The 19,229-nt window shown below is 53.9% G+C and overlaps 9 protein-coding genes across 9 annotated transcripts; 4 read left to right on the top strand and 5 right to left on the bottom strand.

Moving 5' to 3' along the window:
• Window positions 1-141: 141 nt before the first annotated feature.
• NECHADRAFT_100177 (uncharacterized protein) lies at window positions 142-1,383 on the top strand (the record flags this gene model as incomplete). The annotated part of the gene is made up of 2 exons (XM_003052236.1): window positions 142-258; window positions 305-1,383. The coding sequence occupies exons 1-2, from the start codon at window positions 162-164 to the stop codon at window positions 1,381-1,383; spliced, it is 1,176 nt and encodes a 391-aa protein (XP_003052282.1). The 5' UTR covers window positions 142-161.
• Window positions 1,384-1,458: 75 nt separating this feature from the next.
• NECHADRAFT_39007 (uncharacterized protein) lies at window positions 1,459-2,629 on the bottom strand (the record flags this gene model as incomplete). Its single annotated transcript, XM_003051785.1, has 2 exons — window positions 1,459-2,456; window positions 2,515-2,629. The coding sequence occupies 2 exons, from the start codon at window positions 2,627-2,629 to the stop codon at window positions 1,459-1,461; spliced, it is 1,113 nt and encodes a 370-aa protein (XP_003051831.1).
• A 4,258-nt stretch (window positions 2,630-6,887) lies between these two features.
• Window positions 6,888-8,229, bottom strand: NECHADRAFT_104181 (uncharacterized protein; the record flags this gene model as incomplete). The annotated part of the gene is made up of 3 exons (XM_003051784.1): window positions 6,888-7,780; window positions 7,844-7,945; window positions 8,211-8,229. 3 exons carry the CDS (start codon window positions 8,227-8,229, stop codon window positions 7,050-7,052), a joined length of 852 nt encoding a protein of 283 aa, XP_003051830.1. The 3' UTR covers window positions 6,888-7,049.
• An 864-nt stretch (window positions 8,230-9,093) lies between these two features.
• NECHADRAFT_68589 (uncharacterized protein) lies at window positions 9,094-10,184 on the top strand (the record flags this gene model as incomplete). Its single annotated transcript, XM_003052235.1, has 4 exons — window positions 9,094-9,162; window positions 9,223-9,340; window positions 9,399-9,698; window positions 9,748-10,184. The coding sequence occupies 4 exons, from the start codon at window positions 9,094-9,096 to the stop codon at window positions 9,831-9,833; spliced, it is 573 nt and encodes a 190-aa protein (XP_003052281.1). The 3' UTR covers window positions 9,834-10,184.
• A 313-nt stretch (window positions 10,185-10,497) lies between these two features.
• Window positions 10,498-11,959, top strand: PAFA2101 (uncharacterized protein; the record flags this gene model as incomplete). Its single annotated transcript, XM_003052234.1, has 2 exons — window positions 10,498-10,768; window positions 10,818-11,959. The coding sequence occupies 2 exons, from the start codon at window positions 10,498-10,500 to the stop codon at window positions 11,957-11,959; spliced, it is 1,413 nt and encodes a 470-aa protein (XP_003052280.1).
• Window positions 11,960-12,105: 146 nt separating this feature from the next.
• NECHADRAFT_104179 (uncharacterized protein) lies at window positions 12,106-14,216 on the bottom strand (the record flags this gene model as incomplete). The annotated part of the gene is made up of 2 exons (XM_003051783.1): window positions 12,106-12,373; window positions 12,421-14,216. The coding sequence occupies 2 exons, from the start codon at window positions 14,214-14,216 to the stop codon at window positions 12,280-12,282; spliced, it is 1,890 nt and encodes a 629-aa protein (XP_003051829.1). The 3' UTR covers window positions 12,106-12,279.
• Window positions 14,217-16,405: 2,189 nt separating this feature from the next.
• NECHADRAFT_68582 (40S ribosomal protein S22) lies at window positions 16,406-17,448 on the bottom strand. Its single transcript, XM_003051782.1, has 3 exons — window positions 17,434-17,448; window positions 17,026-17,208; window positions 16,406-16,819 (listed from the first exon to the last, which is right to left on the bottom strand). The coding sequence occupies exons 2-3, from the start codon at window positions 17,156-17,158 to the stop codon at window positions 16,560-16,562; spliced, it is 393 nt and encodes a 130-aa protein (XP_003051828.1). The 5' UTR covers window positions 17,159-17,208; window positions 17,434-17,448; the 3' UTR covers window positions 16,406-16,559.
• A 498-nt stretch (window positions 17,449-17,946) lies between these two features.
• NECHADRAFT_92877 (40S ribosomal protein S12) lies at window positions 17,947-18,371 on the top strand (the record flags this gene model as incomplete). Its single annotated transcript, XM_003052233.1, has 2 exons — window positions 17,947-18,187; window positions 18,247-18,371. The coding sequence occupies 2 exons, from the start codon at window positions 17,947-17,949 to the stop codon at window positions 18,369-18,371; spliced, it is 366 nt and encodes a 121-aa protein (XP_003052279.1).
• Window positions 18,372-18,640: 269 nt separating this feature from the next.
• On the bottom strand, window positions 18,641-19,148 carry NECHADRAFT_79295 (uncharacterized protein; the record flags this gene model as incomplete). Its single annotated transcript, XM_003051781.1, has 3 exons — window positions 18,641-18,658; window positions 18,708-18,947; window positions 19,008-19,148. 3 exons carry the CDS (start codon window positions 19,146-19,148, stop codon window positions 18,641-18,643), a joined length of 399 nt encoding a protein of 132 aa, XP_003051827.1.
• Between the last annotated feature and the right edge of the window lie 81 nt (window positions 19,149-19,229).

The raw sequence follows: 19,229 nt of genomic DNA, 5'->3' as shown, positions 1-19,229 counted from the left end.
GGAGCTTCCCAACGTCCCGCATGCCAATTCCTGCGTGTGATTGGCTCGGCCCCACAGTTTCTCCGTCCATTTTTCTCTGTGAAAGTAGAACCACTCAAGACGGATCACGGCTGGGTCACTTTGTATAGCCTCATATATCATCCTCCCCTCAGTCAATCACAATGGTCAAGAGATCATTGGCGTCTGTGGCTCGGCCACTGGCCAACCTACGAGTCCCTTCGCTTTCAGCCCGTCAATTCAGCTCAACCCCCGCCTATGGTATGTTACCATGAAAGGTCCTTCTGACCGTAGCTAAATATTGTAGGATTGAGTGCCATCTTCTCCAAGACCGAAAACACAGAGCTCAACGATGTCCTCGGAGAGATCCAGGAAAAGATCATTCTCCCGGCTTACCTCCCCAAGAAGCAGCAAAAGCTCATCTTCGACCCCAAGATGCGCTCCTTCATCCAGCAGAACCCCGTCGTCATCGAGCTCGACGGCCTCGAGCACAAGTTCACCACCATCGACCGCTTCAAAGAGATCCCCAACTCCAAGAAGGCCCTCACGGACGCCCTGAACCTCATGAAGACCAAGGAGGACTGGGACAACCTCGGCACCCTGCTCGCCGGCTACAAGAAGGCCGCCATCCGCCTGCAGAACTACCACTACGACAAGATCATCCGCAAGGCGGGGCAGAGCAAGCAGACCTATGCCATCATTGAGTGCGCCATGCAGTCAAACAAGACCGGCCTTCGCTTTGCGAGGAAGAACCACCTTGTTCTCCTTCTGGCGAGCATCAACAACAAGATCACTTCGCCAAGCGGGGAGGCGAACGAGTCTGCGCAGGCTCTGAGGTGGATTGAGCTGGTTCTGGACCTTGTTCAACGACCAGAGCACAAGACCAAGCAACCCGGCGCCACGGAACGGCTACACAAGTCCCCCGTTGTCCAAGGACTGCTCCTCTACGCCCGAGCCTCCTCCATCAAGGCGCAGCAGGCGGCCGAGAGCTCAGAAGAGGTTGACGTGCAGGCTCTCAAGGACAACGTCGAGTCCATCACCAGCTCCTGGACTCGCCTCGGTACTGACGATTTGCTCAACTCCCCCGTCCTCGCCGACCTGAACCCCCGCTCTCCCTTTACCAAGGAGAACGAGAAGAAGAACGACCACCTCGCCGTCAACTTCTATATCCTCACGCTGGCTCAGAACATCAAGGGCATGGAGCTGGCCCAGGAGATCCTCGGTGACGCTGCCAAGGACCTGACGCCCATCCGGGACGCACTGGAGCAGCACCTTAAGGAGTTTGTCGAGGCCGACGAACGCTATCTGGAAAGATGGGCCGAGACATACACGTTGACGACAGGCCGGGAGCCTCAGTGGTCGGTAGAGGCGAAGGCAGAGGCATGAAAAATATATTTTAATGTTTGACCATGTACAATTTACTCTGTAACACCTAGCTTTTTTTGTACAACATGGCACCTTCTATGGTAGAACAATGTACTTCTCCAGGTGCTTGGGGATGGCCCCCAGAAGCTTCTTCTCCGTTAGCCACTTGCGCGAGAATAGCCGGTCGGCGTATCTGTAGGCGCCGTCACAGAGGACTGTGACGACAGTGTGACCCTTGCCCAGCTTCTCGGCCACCTCCTTGGCCGCCACCACGTTGAGGGATGAGCTGGCGCCCAGGTACAGACCCTCCTCGTCAAGGCAGCGGTACACCATCTCAATGCTCTTCTCGTCGGCGATGGTCAGAGAGCCGTCCACAAGACCGATATCGGGCTGGAGGTTGTCCGTGATGCGACCCTGGCCAATGCCCTCAGTGATACTGGACCCCGTGCGCTCAATGAGCTTGCCACCTGATGAGATGTATGAGTGCAGAACACTGCCGGGGGGATCGGCGAGGAAGCTCTTCACCCTGCCGTTTGAGACCTCCTTAAGATACCGAGTGATACCGGCCAGAGTTCCAGCAGTACCAGTAGCGCAAGTGAAGGCGTCGACCTTGCCCTGTGTCTGAGTCCAGATCTCAGGTCCAGTAGTCTCAATGTGCGCCCGGCGGTTGGCAGTGTTGTCGAACTGGTTCGTCCAGACGGCGTTGTCAAGTCGCTCGGCGTGGCGGCGGGCCTGGTGGTTGTAGTTCTCGGGGTTGTCAAAGGCGACGGCGGGGACGGGGTAGACCTCTGCGCCGAGGAGCCGGAGGAGGTCGATCTTGCCCTGGGACTGCGTGTTGGGCATGTAGATGACGAGCTTGTAACCCCGCGACCGGCACACGTGGGCGAGACCGATGCCCGTGTTTCCGGCGGTGCCCTCGACCACGGTGCCGCCGGGCTTGAGCAGGCCGCGCTCCTCGGCGTCCTTGACCACGTACAGGGCGGCACGATCCTTGACCGAGCCACCGGGGTTCATAAACTCGGCCTTGCCGAGGATCTCGCAGCCCGTCTCTTCGGAGAGGTGGTTAAGGCGGATGAGGGGGGTGTTCCCGATGGCTGTAGCTGAAAGTTAGCTTGTGCAGCTATCACATGGAGTAACATATGGGCTACAAACCTCCGGTAAGACCCCGAGAAACGCCCTGAGCCTGGGACACGGCGATGGTGTGGGCGCTAGGCTCAGCAGCCTTTGCGGCAGCCACGGCGAGCCGCCGGACGCTGTGACGGAACATTGGGACGGAGGAGGAGGCTCGCGAGCTTCGGAAGAGGTCAATTGACAGAGCAGCGGAAACAAAAAGAGTCCCAGGTGAGCGAGGTTGCTTTGTGGAGGGTTTTGGCTTGGTAAGAAGGGAAAGCGTCTAGATGTGGTGGGGCCGCAACCGGCGGGCAGCTATGGCGCAATCCCGGGCTGTCGGCGAGGATCCACACCGAGTTCCATGATGGCCTCAATGACACCATAACGCTCGAGATGACAAATTTTGTGAGATATGGATATTTGAATGATATATACGCAGTAAATATGAAAGATTTGATATCCTGGAAACGTTGATCATAAGTCTCTTGATCCAATGAGGCGCCGTCGACCCCTTGTCTTACTCCATGCTCCAGCCTCTCAAGAGGAATTCTGATCCGGCCGCACATACGGCGCTGGGAACAGTCCCCGAGAGCCCATGTATGTCCCAAAGTACCAATCTCCGTTCACGTCTTCAATTTCCTTGATTTCTGCTCCCCGAGGGAAGAGGAGCTCGTCGTCTGCTCCCGACTTGGGATACCATCCCCACCTCGCGCTCGCCTTCATGCCCACTCCGCCATCCGGAGGGAAGCTCTGTGTAAAGTTTGTCGAGCCGTCGTTGGAGGGTGCTGTTTCTGATACGTCTCTGGTGACGAGACGAGCTGCTGTCTGATCGCCACGCTGCCATACCCATTTCTGAAGTCCCTTCTCGCGATGTTCGGGCTTGTCGGCTGGCTCGAATCGTAGCCCACGGCCTCCAACTATGTCCTGAGCGATGTACCTCCACTGCCCAATCTTTCCGTCAGTGAATCCAACAACAACCATTCTGTGACCGTGAAGACACCTCCTCCACCCAGCGTGTCCGTTCTCAGGGCTGATCTGGCGCTGAGTGACGAGAGTGCCATAACAAGAAGCGCAAATATCGTAATCGCCTGGCGCCGCATCTGGAACTAGAGAGCTTGTGCATTGATAGCAGTGATATCTTGCCTTGTTCGGGAGAATAGGATCCTGACAGATATCGCATCGTGTCGCAAACGTCAGGGGCTTGAAGGGGCCAGCGTTTGACGCGTTGGGTCCTTTGAAGATGGTTGCTGCTGGAGGTCTTCCTGGTGATCTTGGTGGGCTTCCTGATCTGCTTTGAGTTGGTTGTGTTGCTTCATGTGCTAATGGCAGCAGAGTATGCGAGCATGATCTCCCTTGATTCACGCAATTGTTACAGAAACCCCAATCTCCTTCGTTACAGACATCGCAGCGCCAGTAACACTCGTTTGTCCAGGCGGAACATCTGGCGCAAAATGTGCCGCTCTCTAGTCGATGCCGGGGATCGTCAGTTGTCATGGTTTTCCGACCATCTGCACCGCCGGGAGTGGCACGAGGAGGTCGATACCGACTTGCTGTGAGCAGATGCGGCCTTGCCATTGAGGGATCTCCTTTCTGCTGGCGCGTCTTTTCCCATTTGGACCAGGCACCGTAACCAAATCCAAACCAGTAAAGGCAACCCTTACCAGCTCGGTAGCAGTCGAGACACATGTTCCACTGACCACTGGCACAGATGGAGCAGTTGTAGTGAAGCTCGTACTCAATGTGTGGTTTGTTGCATCGAGCACAGCTGATGGATGGCTCGGGGAATAGTTGAGATCTTGTTCTCTGATGTCCCTGGCCCGAAACAGTTGGGCTACTGATTGGACTGGCCACCGTCTGGTGAACAATCGCGAGGTCTGCAGGACGGGAACGATTACTGCGTCCTGCTGTTTGTTCAACATGGCTGGTTGAAGACTGCACCGCACCCGAGGTGTTTGACGTGTTTCCTTGCCGGTTGGCAAAAGACAGGTTTCCATTGTTGCCCGTTGACGCCGCAGCTTCGGATGGGTTAGGGAACGGTCCATGATGAATAGGAGTGCTGGTGCTACGTCCCTCACTGAAGCTAGGTCGAGATTGAGTCGGATCCGATGTTTGAGATCTCAATGTAAGATCAGTCGAAGATCGGGTAGCAGGTCTGGCCTCGTTGGTAGTTGGAAAGACTGGCGCAGTAGCACTACGGCTTCCGCTGGCGGTCCTGCGCCTTGTCCGTCGACCTGTGTCCTGTACCTCGAGATTTGCTGAAGGGTTGGACGGGGGTGGACGACTTCGCTCCTCGGTTTGACTTGCAGCGCTGGCCGCACTGGCGGCGCTTGTTGACCTGGAATGAGGACGGGGTCTTCCTCTGGGTGGCCTATTTCCGTCCGGGGCTAGCATGCGGGAGTCCGACTGCCCAGACTCTGTGTCCCGTGATGATGGCTGATAGCTACTCCCGTTGGTCCTCCGCGATGTGTTTCCTCGCGCGCGTTCCCTCTGTCGTCGTCGATACGCCTCGGTGATGCGCCTGCTAAGCTCGTCATCACGACTCAAGTCGATACTATCCAAATCAAGTCCGTCAAGAAGGCCTTCTTCTTGGATCTGTCTGGCAAAGTCCTCGATTTCTCTTTCAATATCTCGCTCGCTCATGTCAGCCGAGCTGATGAGCGACCTGATGGATGACTGATGCTCAATCTGGCGCTGTCTCGAGTCGCTTCGTCGATGTCTCCGTTCGCTCTCAGATAGCTGGTCGGCGCTGTGGCGGGCTCCGTCGTCTGTGCGAGGGCGATGTCCTGGCCGACGCTGGCGGCTGTCCAAGCTCCGATCTCTGCCCGACCTGCCTCTATCATCCGCAGAGCGACTCTCACGTCTTCGTCGTGTCCTTGGGGGTCCAGATGATATTCCAGATTCCTGCAGACTCAGTTCTCTAACTTCATCCACCAGCCTTCTATCGTCTTCATCTGCGCGCCGCTCTTCCGCCGTTCTATGGGTGTTTACTTTGGGCACCACCTGGTCGCCAGGCTTGTACTTCTTGGCCATCTCCTCCTTCTCCGCGGCCGACCGATCCTTATCCGGATTCGCAGCGATGTACATGTCCAGCAGCGTCACAACGGTGGCATTGTGGGCGGTATCTCGAACGGAGGCTCGACATGATGGGCAAGTAAAGATGTTGGCGCCGGGAACTGGCGGGTTTGGCGATCGCTCGGCCGTGGTGGCTTGAAAGGAGAACCATTCCTTGAGACAGGCGCCGCAAAAGGTGTGAAGGCAGTCAAGAAGGGTCAAAGGTCGGTATAGGAGCTCCGTGCAGATCTGCGCAAGGTTAGTGATGGGTTGGTGGTGATGCAAGATCAAAGGCGGGGAGAAGGACATACCGAGCACGTAAGCTCCTTTTCCAGGTCCAGGCCGGTTTGTGGAGGCTCCATTCATGTCACTGTATATAGACTACAGCCCATATTCTGGGTAAAACGGAATGCGCACGCAGGAGGAGCCTCCGCTGAAGAATACAGCAGAGATATGTTTGAGGATACGAGTCTGGTCGAGGATGGGCGTTGGGCCGACTATTAGAGGTCATCCATTAGTGGGTGGCGGGGGTTGGTCTTGGGTCTTGGGGGCCTGGCCTGGGCCTGGGCATGGGCGCTACGAGAGAGGAAAAGGCGGAGGAAATAGCTGCATTGGCATCCCATCCGATGGCACACACATTTTTTTTTTTTTAAACAGCGTGTACAAGACCAAAAAGAAGGCGGAAGAGGTTGGGCAGCTACAGAGAAGACGAGAGTTTCCATTTCCTCATGTATGTCTGTGGACCGTGTGCGAGGCCTGCGAGACACTTGACGTATAACCAACACGCTGTCCATCAGGCAATGATAGGCTATCCGCAGAGCATCCCAAGATGGGGCATTGGACTGGCTTCGGTTGTTTACTTTCCATTCACTCTCTGTTGACTCTTCCCTGACCTCATCCTTACCGTAATCCTCTAGCCCGCCATTGACATGAACCAACAGCGGGTTGTGGCTGTTCCCGTGTCATCATGCGGAGCCTTCCATCCCATCCATCCTTCTCGCTCACACCAACTAACTGCAGATGTCCGCTTACAACATCCCTGGAGGAACCACTACCTCCCCCCCACCTCATGAACAGCGAGATGGTGTCAAGTGGTTGAAAGATACGTTTCTAGGTAGTCACAAGGGCGGAGTCTTGATTGATCCCGAGACATTTGGCACGTTTGATGTTTGTGGGCCCAGAAGATATGAATATTTGCATGGATATGAAAGTCTTGAAATCCGTCTATGGACCATGGGTGTTTTCTTTGTCCATGCTGTGACTGGTTCTCACTATACCTAACTATGCAGGATGGAATCATCTATTTTCGGAACTTACCATTGATTCCACTACTTGCAAGCATAAACAAACACATCTCGCGTCCTGCGGTTGCAACGGGTCTGTATTGCATCTACCAAGGCTAATTCTGAGGAGGATTGCTTCCTTCGTAAGCCGCAGCGAGGCAAGGAAGCCATAAGCAGCTCCAGCAATAGCAACTACAGCAGCATCGCCACCATCTCATCTCATATTCTCATCCCATGTTTTCTTCATGAGTGAGTCCACTCGGCCTTCTTCTTCTCGGCAAACGCCTTCATGCCAATCTTTTGGTCCTGGCTGCCGAACAGGCTGTGGAACACTCGGCGCTCGTACTCGACGCCATCACGCAGCGGCAGGTCCTGGCTCTTGTTGACCACCTCCTTGGCCGCCACGACGGCAACCCTGGAGTAGCCGGCGATGGTCTCGGCCAGCTTCAGCGTGCCCTCCATCAGGGCCTCGTGGGTAGGGAACGTCCTGGCGGCGAGACCCCACTTCTCCGCGTCGGCTCCGGAGAAGGACTTGCCCGTCAGGATGAGCTCCATGGCCTTGGACTTGCCGATGGCACGGGTCAGGCGCTGGCTGCCGCCGGCTCCGGGGATGGTGCCGAGCTTGATCTCGGGCTGGCCAAAGTTGGCCGTCTCGGTGCAGTAGATGAGGTCGCACATCATGGCAAGCTCGCAGCCGCCACCGAGGGCATGCCCGGATACGGCGGCGATAATGGGCTTCTTGACCTGGGTGGTGAGGTCGGACCAGGACTCGATGAAAGAGTTGGTGTAAGCCTCAGCAAAGGTGAGCGGGGCCATCTCCTTGATATCAGCACCGGCAGCAAAGGCCCTTTCAGAACCGGTCAGAATAATGACCGAGGTATCCTTGGCGGCATTGAAGTCGAGAAGAGCTTCATTGAGCTCCTTGATGAGAGGTGTGCACAGAGCATTAAGAGCCTTGGGGCGGTTCAATGTCACTGATGGTGGTCAGTTTGTGAGATATTGATGCAGCAACCCCTCAATTGTAAGCAGGGGCTTACCTTGGCCAACACCGGGCTTCGGCTGAGAAACCTGAATGAACTCATAACTCTTTGAGCTGTATGCCCGAGCAATTCGGGGAAGAGTAGATGGCTGGAAGGGCACTCGAGCGGCCACAGGTCTCATGCATCGGAGGGCGTTCATCTTGAACCAAGGGAGAGCAAATTGTGATCAAAAGGAAACAATGGTATGATTAGACCCGCTATGTGAAGAAATGAAGCCTTTGAATTCTCTCAAGTAGAAACAATTGGCCGAGCGATATATAACTGGAGGTTGATACTGAAAGCTTGGAGCTGGAGACGAGGGAGCTTTACTAAGCTCACAGTGACGCAAAAGGAAAGCGTCGGTAAATGAGCCGAGGATATGGACAACAGCCGCCCATATCCATGGCAAAGCCGACGGCTTGGAACCGTCACGTGAATTGAGCCGAAGCAACTATGGAGTTGGGGATAGTCAATATGGACATTGACTTGAAGCCTTGATGGTGGTTTCTAAACCTCCGGGTATTGATGTATTAGATCCATTTACCTCCTTTTCTACGCATGAGAGCGATGATGCAATGTGTTAGGCAGCCGAATTGGCTCTCGTAGCTCCACTAACACCAGACTTGATGTGAACCGCAACCTACAAAGAGTGAAGCAGAGTGGACAGCATAAGATTACATAGACATGGTAACAGTACAAGGGGAGTTGTTTAACCTAGTTCAACCCAAACAAGCAGGTCATACACGTCCTACCATTTGAGGCTCCAGGGCTTGAAAAGGGATATGCATTGCTTAAAGTGGCATCTCGCGAAACGCGACCTACACGACCGACTGCGCCCCAATGACAGGTGGGGGGCAAGGGGTGTTTCTCCAAGAAATCCCCTAACCTTGGAAACTAATTTGCCCCGGAGCCTCTGAATCACCAATGAGATGGCTCATTTTCCGGTTCCAAGGGAGGCCACCCGGCGGCCAACGGTTCTTGCTGCGCCGGTAAAGACCCGGTAGAACATTTGGGGGGAGCAGAACTGGCCTTACGTGGCTGCATCGCCAAAAAGTCCAAACGTTGCAAGTCCCCTGCTCGCATTCTTGGATTCGCCATCCATCGCAACTTTAATCCTCCCATCAATCCTTCTTCTTCCTCAACAGGGTCATAGTCGCCGTTTCTTGTCTCTGAGGGCTTGATCTTTTGTTTCTCGACTTGGACGACGCTGTACTGAGATTTCCTGTTTCTTATCGACCCGAGGCGACTCGAATCGACACTTGTTCAAGATGAATGCGCCAGAGCCTGAGCAGACCCCTTTCGAGGCTGTCAGCGTCCACACATCCAAGATTGCGCGCGTATGTCTTTTCGGGGGCGAACCCACGGCGCAAGCGACTCCGTTGACACTTTGATTGTAGCATTACCAAGCTCTGCTGGACCAGTCGACCCCCTTTGTCCTCTACCGATGGATCGGCACCGTTGTCTGCCTCTTCCTCTTCTTCCTTCGAATCCTGTTCGCGCAGGGCTGGTACATCGGTACGCCTTCATTCCAGGAAGCCACTCTACGCCAAACTTTACAACTAACATGGTATAGTTGCCTATGCGCTCGGCATCTACCTGCTGAACCTGTTCCTGGCCTTCTTGCAGCCCAAGTTTGACCCCTCGAACGAAGAGATCGACAATGAGATGGAGGACGGCTCCGTGGGCACTCTCCCCACCAAGCAGGATGAGGAGTTTAAGCCCTTCATTCGACGACTCCCCGAGTTCAAGTTCTGGTACTGGGCCACCCGAGCCATCGCCATCTCGTTTGTGTGCAGTTGGTTCGAGGTCTTTAACGTGCCCGTCTTCTGGCCCGTGTTGGTCATGTACTGGATTATCCTCTTTGTTCTTACCAGTGAGTCTCGACCTACTACATATTTACAGTCATATTCTAACCCCCGCAGTGCGAAAACAGATCCAGCACATGATCAAGTACCGCTATGTGCCCTTCACTGTTGGCAAGAAGAACTACGCCAAGAACAGCTCTTGATTCACGACGGGAAGATTTTACGACTGATATTTTCTTCTTTCGGCACGACCGACCTGGGAAACCAACCGAACCTGGGTCCTGCGTGTCCTGTATAAACACCGCGGCTAGCTTTATGAAGCTGCGCACTAATGCGATGTGTGTGTGTCTCGGGGAATGCTGTTACTTGCATGCAAATCATGAGGTGGGAGCGATGGATGGACGAAATCGAACGGGCGATAACTGGGATTGGCGATAACGGAACTGGGAGTTGCCTACGAAACAAAACGTAGTTTTATAGACTTTGAATGGGGCTTGGGACTAGGGCGAACCGAACGAGAGCGCAAGAGGCTCGAGTCTTGAGATGAACCATTTAATGAAACGGCATTAAAAGTATGATAATTGGATGTGTATTGTCAGATTCTATTGTCTTGAAATGTTGAAAGAAGAAGGGAAATTGGTGGTTTTGGTGGTGGTGTTGACGCGACGTGGAGCTCTCCTCTGATGGGCCAGCCTTGCGCAGCAAAGTCAGATTTCCTCAACCTTGATCTCAGCCGTGCGCGCGCCAACACCTTTCCATCAACCAACCCAACCAAACCCCTTCATCTGCGCGCCCCCTCTTCACATCTTGGGCTTCACTTTTACCAATTCATAACCTCCCCGGCGCCGATCGCCATTCGACACAGTCATGTCGTCTTCAGCTCCTCGCTCAGGCGAGCGCGTCATTCACCAGGACTTCATCGCTCGCATCCGATTCTCCAATGCGCTCCCGCCGCCACCACATCCGCCAAAGCTGCTCGACATCCCCAACACGGGCCTTGCAAGTGGCCAATACACGACTCCTGGTTTTGCATCAAGGCTTGCGAGGGAGCAGCCTTTGAACATCGAGGCTGATGCTGAGCTGGGCATGCCCCTTGACCTGGTGGGCATGCCTGGTGTTTTCGATGGCGATGAACGATGTGAGTTTTGGTTTTGGCGATGGGGACTGCTCATACTGACTCTATATAGCAATTCAGGCGCCTGCTCATCCTCCTACTCTTCACCCTCACGACCGACCACTTCTAAGACCCATTGCCGCCCTCGGAAAACTAAAGGTCGCCGAGGCCAACGTCTCCTTCCTTCGTCGAACCGAGTACATCTCGTCCACAGTCACGAAACGCCACGATGGACCTCTCCCTCGCGCCTTGCTCACAAAGGCCAACAAGTCTCGTCGCTTCGTCGAACCCGCCGCCAACTCGCCTCAGGCCATCAAGCGCAAGATCGACAAGGGCTTCGACATTGCCGAGCACGACCTCAAGGACCCCAAGCGCGTCAAGCATCCCTCCAAGAGGAACCTTACCGTGGTGGACTGCTCTCCTCTCATCCCCGATCTCGATGCCTTCCCTGACTCTGGTGCATACGTCACCCTCAAATTCCATCAGAACCCAGTAGCCAGCGAGTCCACCTATGATAAACGTCTGCTCAGCGGTCTGTTCAGGCCCATAGACCGAACGCCTCAGGAGGAAGAGGCCTACGAGTTGGCGCTCGCAGCCCACGACCAGGACCCTGTCAACAACCCCAAGCCCCAGAACTTGATGAACTACGACTACTACCTCGCGCAGTCAACCTCTGCAGGCGACCGCTTCCGCCGCAAGTTTGACGTCGAGAACCCCGAGCACAACGAGGAGGAGCTGTATACACACGAGTCAGACGCCGGCGGCTGCTTCCAGTATAACCGACTCCGAGCGTACGAGACGTCTCAGGAGACAGAGCTCGACCACTCGACCAAATTCGAGGAGGAGATTATCCTGGCGTACAACGAGGACACATTCTATCCTAACCAGAAAGCTGTCTACTACTACCCCGTGATGCAAAAGTCTGTCATCCGACCTCAGCGAACCAAGAACATTGCCCGCAAGATTGGCATCGCTGAGGAGGAGCAGATAGTGGACCAGCTCGACATCACGGTAGAGGATCCCACGGAAGTCATGAAGGAGGCCATGAAGCAGTACCGCGAGAACCCTCTAGGCTGGGGACAGGGCGAGGAGGAGGAAGAGGAGGAGCATGGACACCATGACGCCGAGGGTGAGGAGGATGCGCATCATAGTCCAGCGGGCCACCGCTCAAGATCGGCCTCTGAGGATCGTGACGCCGAGGGCGAGGAGGAGTAGGACTCTGGTTCGAGTGGGCCGTGTATTGTTGTCGCTCAAGATTGAGAGTCACGATCAAATCGGGAGAACTCGTGAGAGAAGATGCATCCTTTTGGCGAATCCGGCGTAGGGCTAGTTTAATCATAGATTCCAGGCACAGTAAAATTCAACTTGTAACATGATGGATATATATCTATCCAAGACGCGTTAACTCGTGCATAGAGGTCCTCCTCTGTGTAGCCTTCGTGCTGTATATATTCCAACCCAACCTGAACGCCATGAAACCCATGCCCCATGTTCCCATATGCAATGCCATCCAAAGCCGTAATATCACAAGTCATTTAGTCAGTTCCCTCTGTTGTAGGAAGCTTCTTATTCGCGCTGGCGCGATCATAGCCAATCGCCTCTCTCTTATCGTCTATCACCCGAGCATACCTAGACATGTTAGCATCATCTTAAGAGTATCCACAGGAAATACTTACTCTAGCATTAACCGAAAGAACCACGCCTCCATGTCGACCTGACGGAAAGCCTGATTCGCCCACTCCCGGCTGGCCATGGCGATTCGCTCGCCTTCCCCTCGGGCAGTCTCCTCGCTGTCAAAGAAGCGCACCGCCTCGAGCCAGTCGTCGCCCTGCACGCTGAAGGGTACGTAGTGAGCCCACGGCCTGAGCCATTCGGCATGCCACTCGCGAAAGACGGCGAGCTTGAAGACGAGGCTCTTGCTACGCAGAAATGCGCCGAAGCGGCCCGAGAAGGCGTTGCCGTCCATGTCGAGGAGGTACTTGTTGCGCCAGGCGTCCTGCTGGTCCACGGCATCGGTCACGTTGAAGAATGCCCTTTGGGCCTCGCAGTCGCCTGGGTCACACTGCCCAATATGGGAGAAGTGAACGTCGACGAGGTCGCGGTATTCGCCGCGGGGCACTTCGCTAGCGCCCCAGGGAGGTGCGCTCTGGCTGGTGAGGACGTGGGCTTGATCGCGGGCGTTGAGCTTCTGGACGAGACGTTGACGGTGCTGTCGTCGCCAGCGGCCATCGCGGCTGTATCCTCCTGTCGTGGAGCCGCGCCAGTACAGCTTGCTCTCTTTCTTGGCCCATTCCATGTCCATGTCCTCGTCGTATTCCACCTTGCCGGCCCAATCCCAGGTGGAGGGATAGAGGAGGTCGCTGTAGGACGAGATCTTGGATTGAGAAAAGATAGGGAACAGGTCTTGAACGATGCCGTATGAGTTAGGGCCACCAAAGAAGCCAAACGTCGACCTGAGAGAGGGCGAGAGGCAGATATCGGACATGGCGGTGGTGTTGTAGACAAAACCGAGGTCGCTCATACCGTACCTACTCCGATAATCGACGCTCTCATCATCCTCGATAGACCGGGCCGGAGTGTCTGGTGGGCATGACAGGCGAGAATGAGACCAAGTCGACTGGTGCGCAAAGAAGTTGAACCGTGAAAGAGTCGTCTCCTCAAACGACTTTCCATCATGAAGCTCCGAGTTGGTCTTGGTAAAGTCGTTGGCGGGTTTCTCAGCCGCAAAAGCTGCGGGCATGTACTTTTCTTTTGCCGTCTTGACCAATCTCGCCAGATCCTCGTGAGATAGAATAACTCGGGACTCGTCGTGAAAGTTGAAAGCGAGATCCATGTCTGGGAGATATTGGAGAAACTTTGTCATCATGCCCTTTGTGGCATTCTGCTGCCATTCGACGCCGTTCTGGATATAAGTGATCTTGTGATCACGGATCGACACTCCAATTAGTCCGTTGTCGAATCCCAATGCTTCTCTGGCTCGAGCTCGAATAGTCTTGGGTCTGAGTCCCCAAAACGGCGTAATAAGATCATAAATGGTGTCGAATTCGTCAATCAGCTTGACCCCATTGTCTTTGGCAAACTGATACCACTTGTCAAAGTGAGGTGGTGGTGGCATTCCATATCTCCGGCGATACTCGACAACTGCTTCCTGAAGCGACTTGGATTGCCTGGCCTTAACCTCTTCAAACTCGCGCTGCGCATTTTTGACGAGATATGTGATGGGATGTACCCCTGATTCGGGAACTGCCTTGGGGTTTGGGCTTCCTTCAGTCGACGCCTTATCTTCTGACCCTGGAGTTGATTGAGGTTGTATTGGTGCTTGTTCCTGTCTTTGTGTCTGTACCTGGTACCTCTCAGATTGATCCGGTGGTATCCGTAGTAGTGTATAGGCACAGAAAAAGAAGAATACGAGGGCAGCGACTGAAAAGAGCTGCCGTCGTTGAGAAGTTCGAAAAGATACGAGAGACCACATCTTGTCGATGGCTCTGTGCCAGACAGAAGTAGGGGTATCCTTTGAGATGCGCTAAAGTCTGTAAGAATCAGGCCAGTGAAAGAATCATGATAAGATTAATGCGTATTCGTGACAAAAGTTAGATGTCTTGCCATCCAAGTTCCGCGATGAAAACGACGTTGAGAGGTGAGACTGGCTGGCGCTGGGACGTTCTCATTGGACGGGCACGGATAAAGAAAACAATGGCTTGGTTCTCGATCGCGTTGCTACAACGACTTTGGGTCGCTGACCAGATTCATAGTCACGTGACTGTGATATATCAGAGGACCTACCTTGGTACCTACCACGTAACTTTCTCGTTGAGAAGGGATTCTAGTAGTTGGTACCTGTAGTGAATCAACTTGAGTATCAACATCCATAACTTGACGAACCATCTCATTTGTGTTTGTAATTGTATCCTTTGGTCTTCTTCCGTTCCCGTTATCCTTGCCTTTGTCTTCAGTCCGTGCAATTGCAGTCCAGGGTTGGATCGTCGGGCAGCAACCTGATATCTGACCAACTTGTGGGGTCCCTATAGATGAATATGTAGCACCTCACTGGCGTCAGTACCAAGGTCGTCTTCCTTCGTCGTGGTAAACCTTCCATCTCAATCAGTCGCTAAACCGCAAATTCTAAGAGTATCTGCCACAAAGATTACAGACACACCATGGCTTTCTGCGAAACTTGCGGAGGCAACAAGATTGTCAATGGTATTCCATGTCCGACTTGTAGCGGCAAGGCCGCCTAGGTGACTAGTGACGCCTTCGACTGACAGGTGCGTTTGGTACTCCCTTGCTGCTTGCTGGCCCCCGCCGGTTTTGACGTTTTGTAGTAGAAACACTGGGAAGCTTTGAGATGAGGGATGGGTTGTTTCGTGTTGTTCGGCTTGTTTAGCCAACTTGACCTCATACACTCTTGAATACCAACATTACACCGGCTTCTCATGCTCAGATTGCTCTGCCATCACACACCTCTGCTGCTCTCCTTTGCCCATATAGACTTGGATGCCACGGGATATGCCAAGGACATATAAGATCCGCCATATCTACCAGGATTCCCACTCCTTTCCAATTCTCTGCTCGTGATGGCACCAAGCAGAACCCAGCGAGCCAAAAGAAATCCAGCTGCGCTTGCACAACCTCTGAAGATAAGGCACATCCGGTGTTAGACACGTATTCATACACGATGGCGTGGTAATCTTCCCTCGGTGAAATGTTGCGTACGGCACCTTGCAGTCTTACTTCCGGTATTCGCATCTTCAAAGGTAGCGCACAAAGCTCTTCGCCGCTTATCATCATCCAGCCGTAGCACCTCCTGACACGAGGGGGAGTGCCGTACTCGATCGCCCCAGGTGTGTCTCGAAATGATTGCCTCTCACGGCCCCCGTCGGAGAAGGCGTGGAGGTTGGCCAGTGCATCACGATATGTTTGCGGTTGTGAATGTAATCGAATAGGGTCAGAAGAGTTTTCAATCGAGAACCGCATCATCTCGAGGAGGGAGACATTCTGGCATTCTCGCTGAACTGACCAGTATCGTGTGCCTTCTGGAGGTTTGTTGTCCCAGAACTTGATAATCAGCACATCACCACCGTGGATACACACGTGGGCATGAATAAACTTACAACTTTGAGCGCATAGACGCGCTCATCAATGGTGGTTTTCCAGACGACGCCATCAACCCCGTAGCCTAGTAGTCTCTTGAAGTTGATCTTTCCCTGGTGCTCAAAATGCCCTAGATGAGGTTGACGGAAGTTTCGCCAGGCGCAAGACGTTACAACCTCGCTCATCGGTCTCTCGTCGAGGAATGGCTGCTGTTTGGCCTTTTGGCACCTGGCCTCGAAACGTGCCAGGGAAGGGTCAGGCTCTGGCGGCTGCCAACTTATACGCCCAGTCGAAGACATGACGCTCGGTGGGAATTGTCTGTTAGCCATTATTCTCATAGAAGTATCAGGTATCTCGTGTACCCAATCCAACATGGACAGCTCAATAGTCCGGCAGAACATAAACCCGCCATTCCAGATTCAACATCAGCTACGGGTTACAAGACACTACAAGGCATAGTATGGCATGCAACACTGGAATTGTTGGAACACAGAGTTTGCGTTTGGACAAGAATAAGACACAAATAGCATACTGACATAGACTTCACAGTGGCCATCTGAATCGGTGAATCTGAGCATCTCGTCAAGGTTCAATTCTAGTGCTCGCGTGTGCGACCAGCTCCATAGCTATGGTATCGCATCGGTCATTGTCATCATAATCCCCCCCAACGCCGAGAATGCCAGACTCTTTTCCCTCAAAAACTTTTTTTGGTTACCCGTCCCGTTTAGTAGAAGAAGCCAATGATCTTGCCAGAGACGTGCTTGCGTCGGGCCTCCTCGTGGTCCATGATACCGGCAGAGGTGGTCAGGATGACGTAGCCGAACTGACGGGCAGGGAGCAGCTTGACAACCCACTTCTCGAGCTCGGAGAGGCGGACGTTGTAGCGGGGGGAGATGACACCGGTCTTGTTGAGGCGGCCGTTGAGCTGGACGACAATCTTGCCGGAGCGGTGGTCATCGACCTCCTCGAACTCGCCAATGTAACCTGGGATAAAGAGTCAGTTGATGTGTCGAGAGACTAAACGTTAGACGTCATGGGTAAGAAAAATCAGAAAAACGTGTAAGATCTCCGAGGTTTAATCTATCGGCAATTTATAGGGGCTGAGTCGTGGTGTGGTATCGACGGTAGCCCTAGTTATCATGCCGAACAAAGGAGATTGTAGAAGAAGAGAACAAAAGTCCGTGACTTACCGTGGCGCTGCATGACCTGGAGGAACTTGATGATGACCTTGGAGGAAGGTCGGATCATGACCTGACGCTTGCCAGCCTTCTCGGCATTGTTGATGGAGTTGAGAGCGTCGTGGAGAACGGAAGTGCGGACCATTTTGGCGGTGTTTTGAGGAGATTCTCAAGTCGGGACGGGAAATGAGGTATCTGCCAGGAGCAAAGCCAAGTGTTAGCCCTTCCGAAGGCTTCGTGAGCGTGGAGAGTGCCCTCAGCGACCGCATCGCGAGGGTTCTGCCGCCCAGTGCTGAAGAGAAGAGCGGTATCGAGAGCTCACGGCCGGCGTGGCCCTCGATTGCTCTCTCCTGCCATGGTGAAAGGCATCATCCTTCTGATTTCGAATCGCTGTCCGGCGGCGTCATCAATCATACATACCTCGTTGAATTTGACGTTGAGTCGTTGGTTGGTTGGAAAAGAGAAGCACGCGTTGTGGGCAGAAAAAAAAAAGTCAAGATTGGGAGTGGGAGTGTGCGGTGTGCCCTGGTGGTCCGTGCACGTAAAAATGCCCTAAGGGTACAGCGCACTCGGGTCGTTTAGATTTCGGCAAATCACCGTGGGACTGAACGAAGACACTTCCAGATCACGACTCAAACCCCCGTCCTTCCAACCTTTTTTTCCCTTTTCCCTTTGATACACATAGAAATCTTCGAGGATCGCCCGACAAGAAAACAAGCCAAGATGGTGAGTTTGACGATATCCGACGCCCCTTGCGCACCAATTGCCCGCGCGCCCGCGGCGTGACGATTTTTGCGACGGCGGGGTGGAATTTTTGATCTGGTGGCACACGATTTACTAACGGGTTCTTCGCGATATTAGTCGGACGTAGAAGACAACACCCCCGAGGTCGCCGATGTTGTTGAGGTTTCCGGCGATGCCCCCAAGGGCCAGATGTCCATTCTCGACGCTCTCAAGGGTGTCCTGAAGCTCGCTCTCATGCACGATGGTCTCGCCCGCGGCCTCCGAGAGGCTTCCAAGGCCCTCGACCGACGACAGGCTCACATGTGTGTCCTGAACGAGAACTGCGAGGAGGAGGCCTACAAGAAGCTTGTTGTCGCTCTCTGCAACGAGCACAACATTCCCCTGATCCAGATCCCTGATGGCAAGCAGCTCGGCGAGTGGGCTGGTCTCTGTACGTGGAATTGGAAATTAGAGGGATCATGAGTGGAAATGCTAACATGTCATGTCTAGGCGTCCTCGACCGTGAGGGCAACGCCCGCAAGGTCGTCAACTGCTCTTGCGTCGTCGTTAAGGACTGGGGTGAGGAGTCTCAGGAGCGATCCATCCTCCTGAACTACTTCCAGACCGAGCAGTAAAGGAATTCTCTGCGGAGAGGGCGTTGGGCAGTGGAAGGGGTATAGAGTTGCGGGCTTGGCTTTCGGGGCCGCTTGACAACACGACTTTGCGGTTGTTGCACTCTAGCCACTTCGGTTGGCATCTGAACCACACACAAGGCCTTACGTCTCATGGCCATATTGCATCGAGAGGAATAAAAAAAATTGGGCATCATTGGTTTTGAAATTGCGTATCTGTTGCTGTGATTGATGCATTGGTATACGTGTGTATGTCTGATTGTGAGCTTCGTCTACTTTCGTCCCTCGACCTAAGCCTATCAGCAAAATGCTCTCCCAAGTGTCTACCGTAAAACTCACCATGATGATATGATACCCAAACTCAGTCTTGACCTCGACAAACTTGGGACTGGCCGTGGTGCTCGTCTCAAGAACAAAAGCAGCCTCCTCAAACTTGGGATCCAAGCTGCCCTTGGTCTTCCATCCAAGCGAACCGCCCTGTCTGGCCTTGTCCTCGGAGAACTCGCGCGCAACCTCGTCAAACTTGACGCCCTCGTTGAGCTTTGCCAGGGCTTCCTCCTTCTTGGCGTGCTTCTCACACTATTGTCCCGTCTTTGTCAGCAGTAATGTCCCCCCTCTGAAGCTCACTCATCGACTCACCAAGATGTGGCGGACGTTGATGCTCTGAGCACCCTTTGCCTTGCCGCCTCCAGCGTCCTTACTATCCTTGGTCTTTTCGCTCTTCTCCTTTCCTCCCTTGCCTTTACCCCCCTTGTCGCCGCCCTTGTTAGTTTTGCCCATCTTGTCGCTCGAGTTGTCGTGCTAGAGAGTGGGAGAGAAATATGGCTATGGCGGTGGGATGTTGAGCTGGGACTTTTCTGC

The sequence above is a fragment of the Fusarium vanettenii genome, assembly GCF_000151355.1.
Source record: "Fusarium vanettenii 77-13-4 chromosome 4 genomic scaffold NECHAsca_3_chr4_2_0, whole genome shotgun sequence".
Taxonomy (NCBI): Eukaryota; Fungi; Ascomycota; class Sordariomycetes; order Hypocreales; family Nectriaceae; genus Fusarium; species Fusarium vanettenii.
This window is presented reverse-complemented; position numbering and strand designations above follow the sequence as displayed.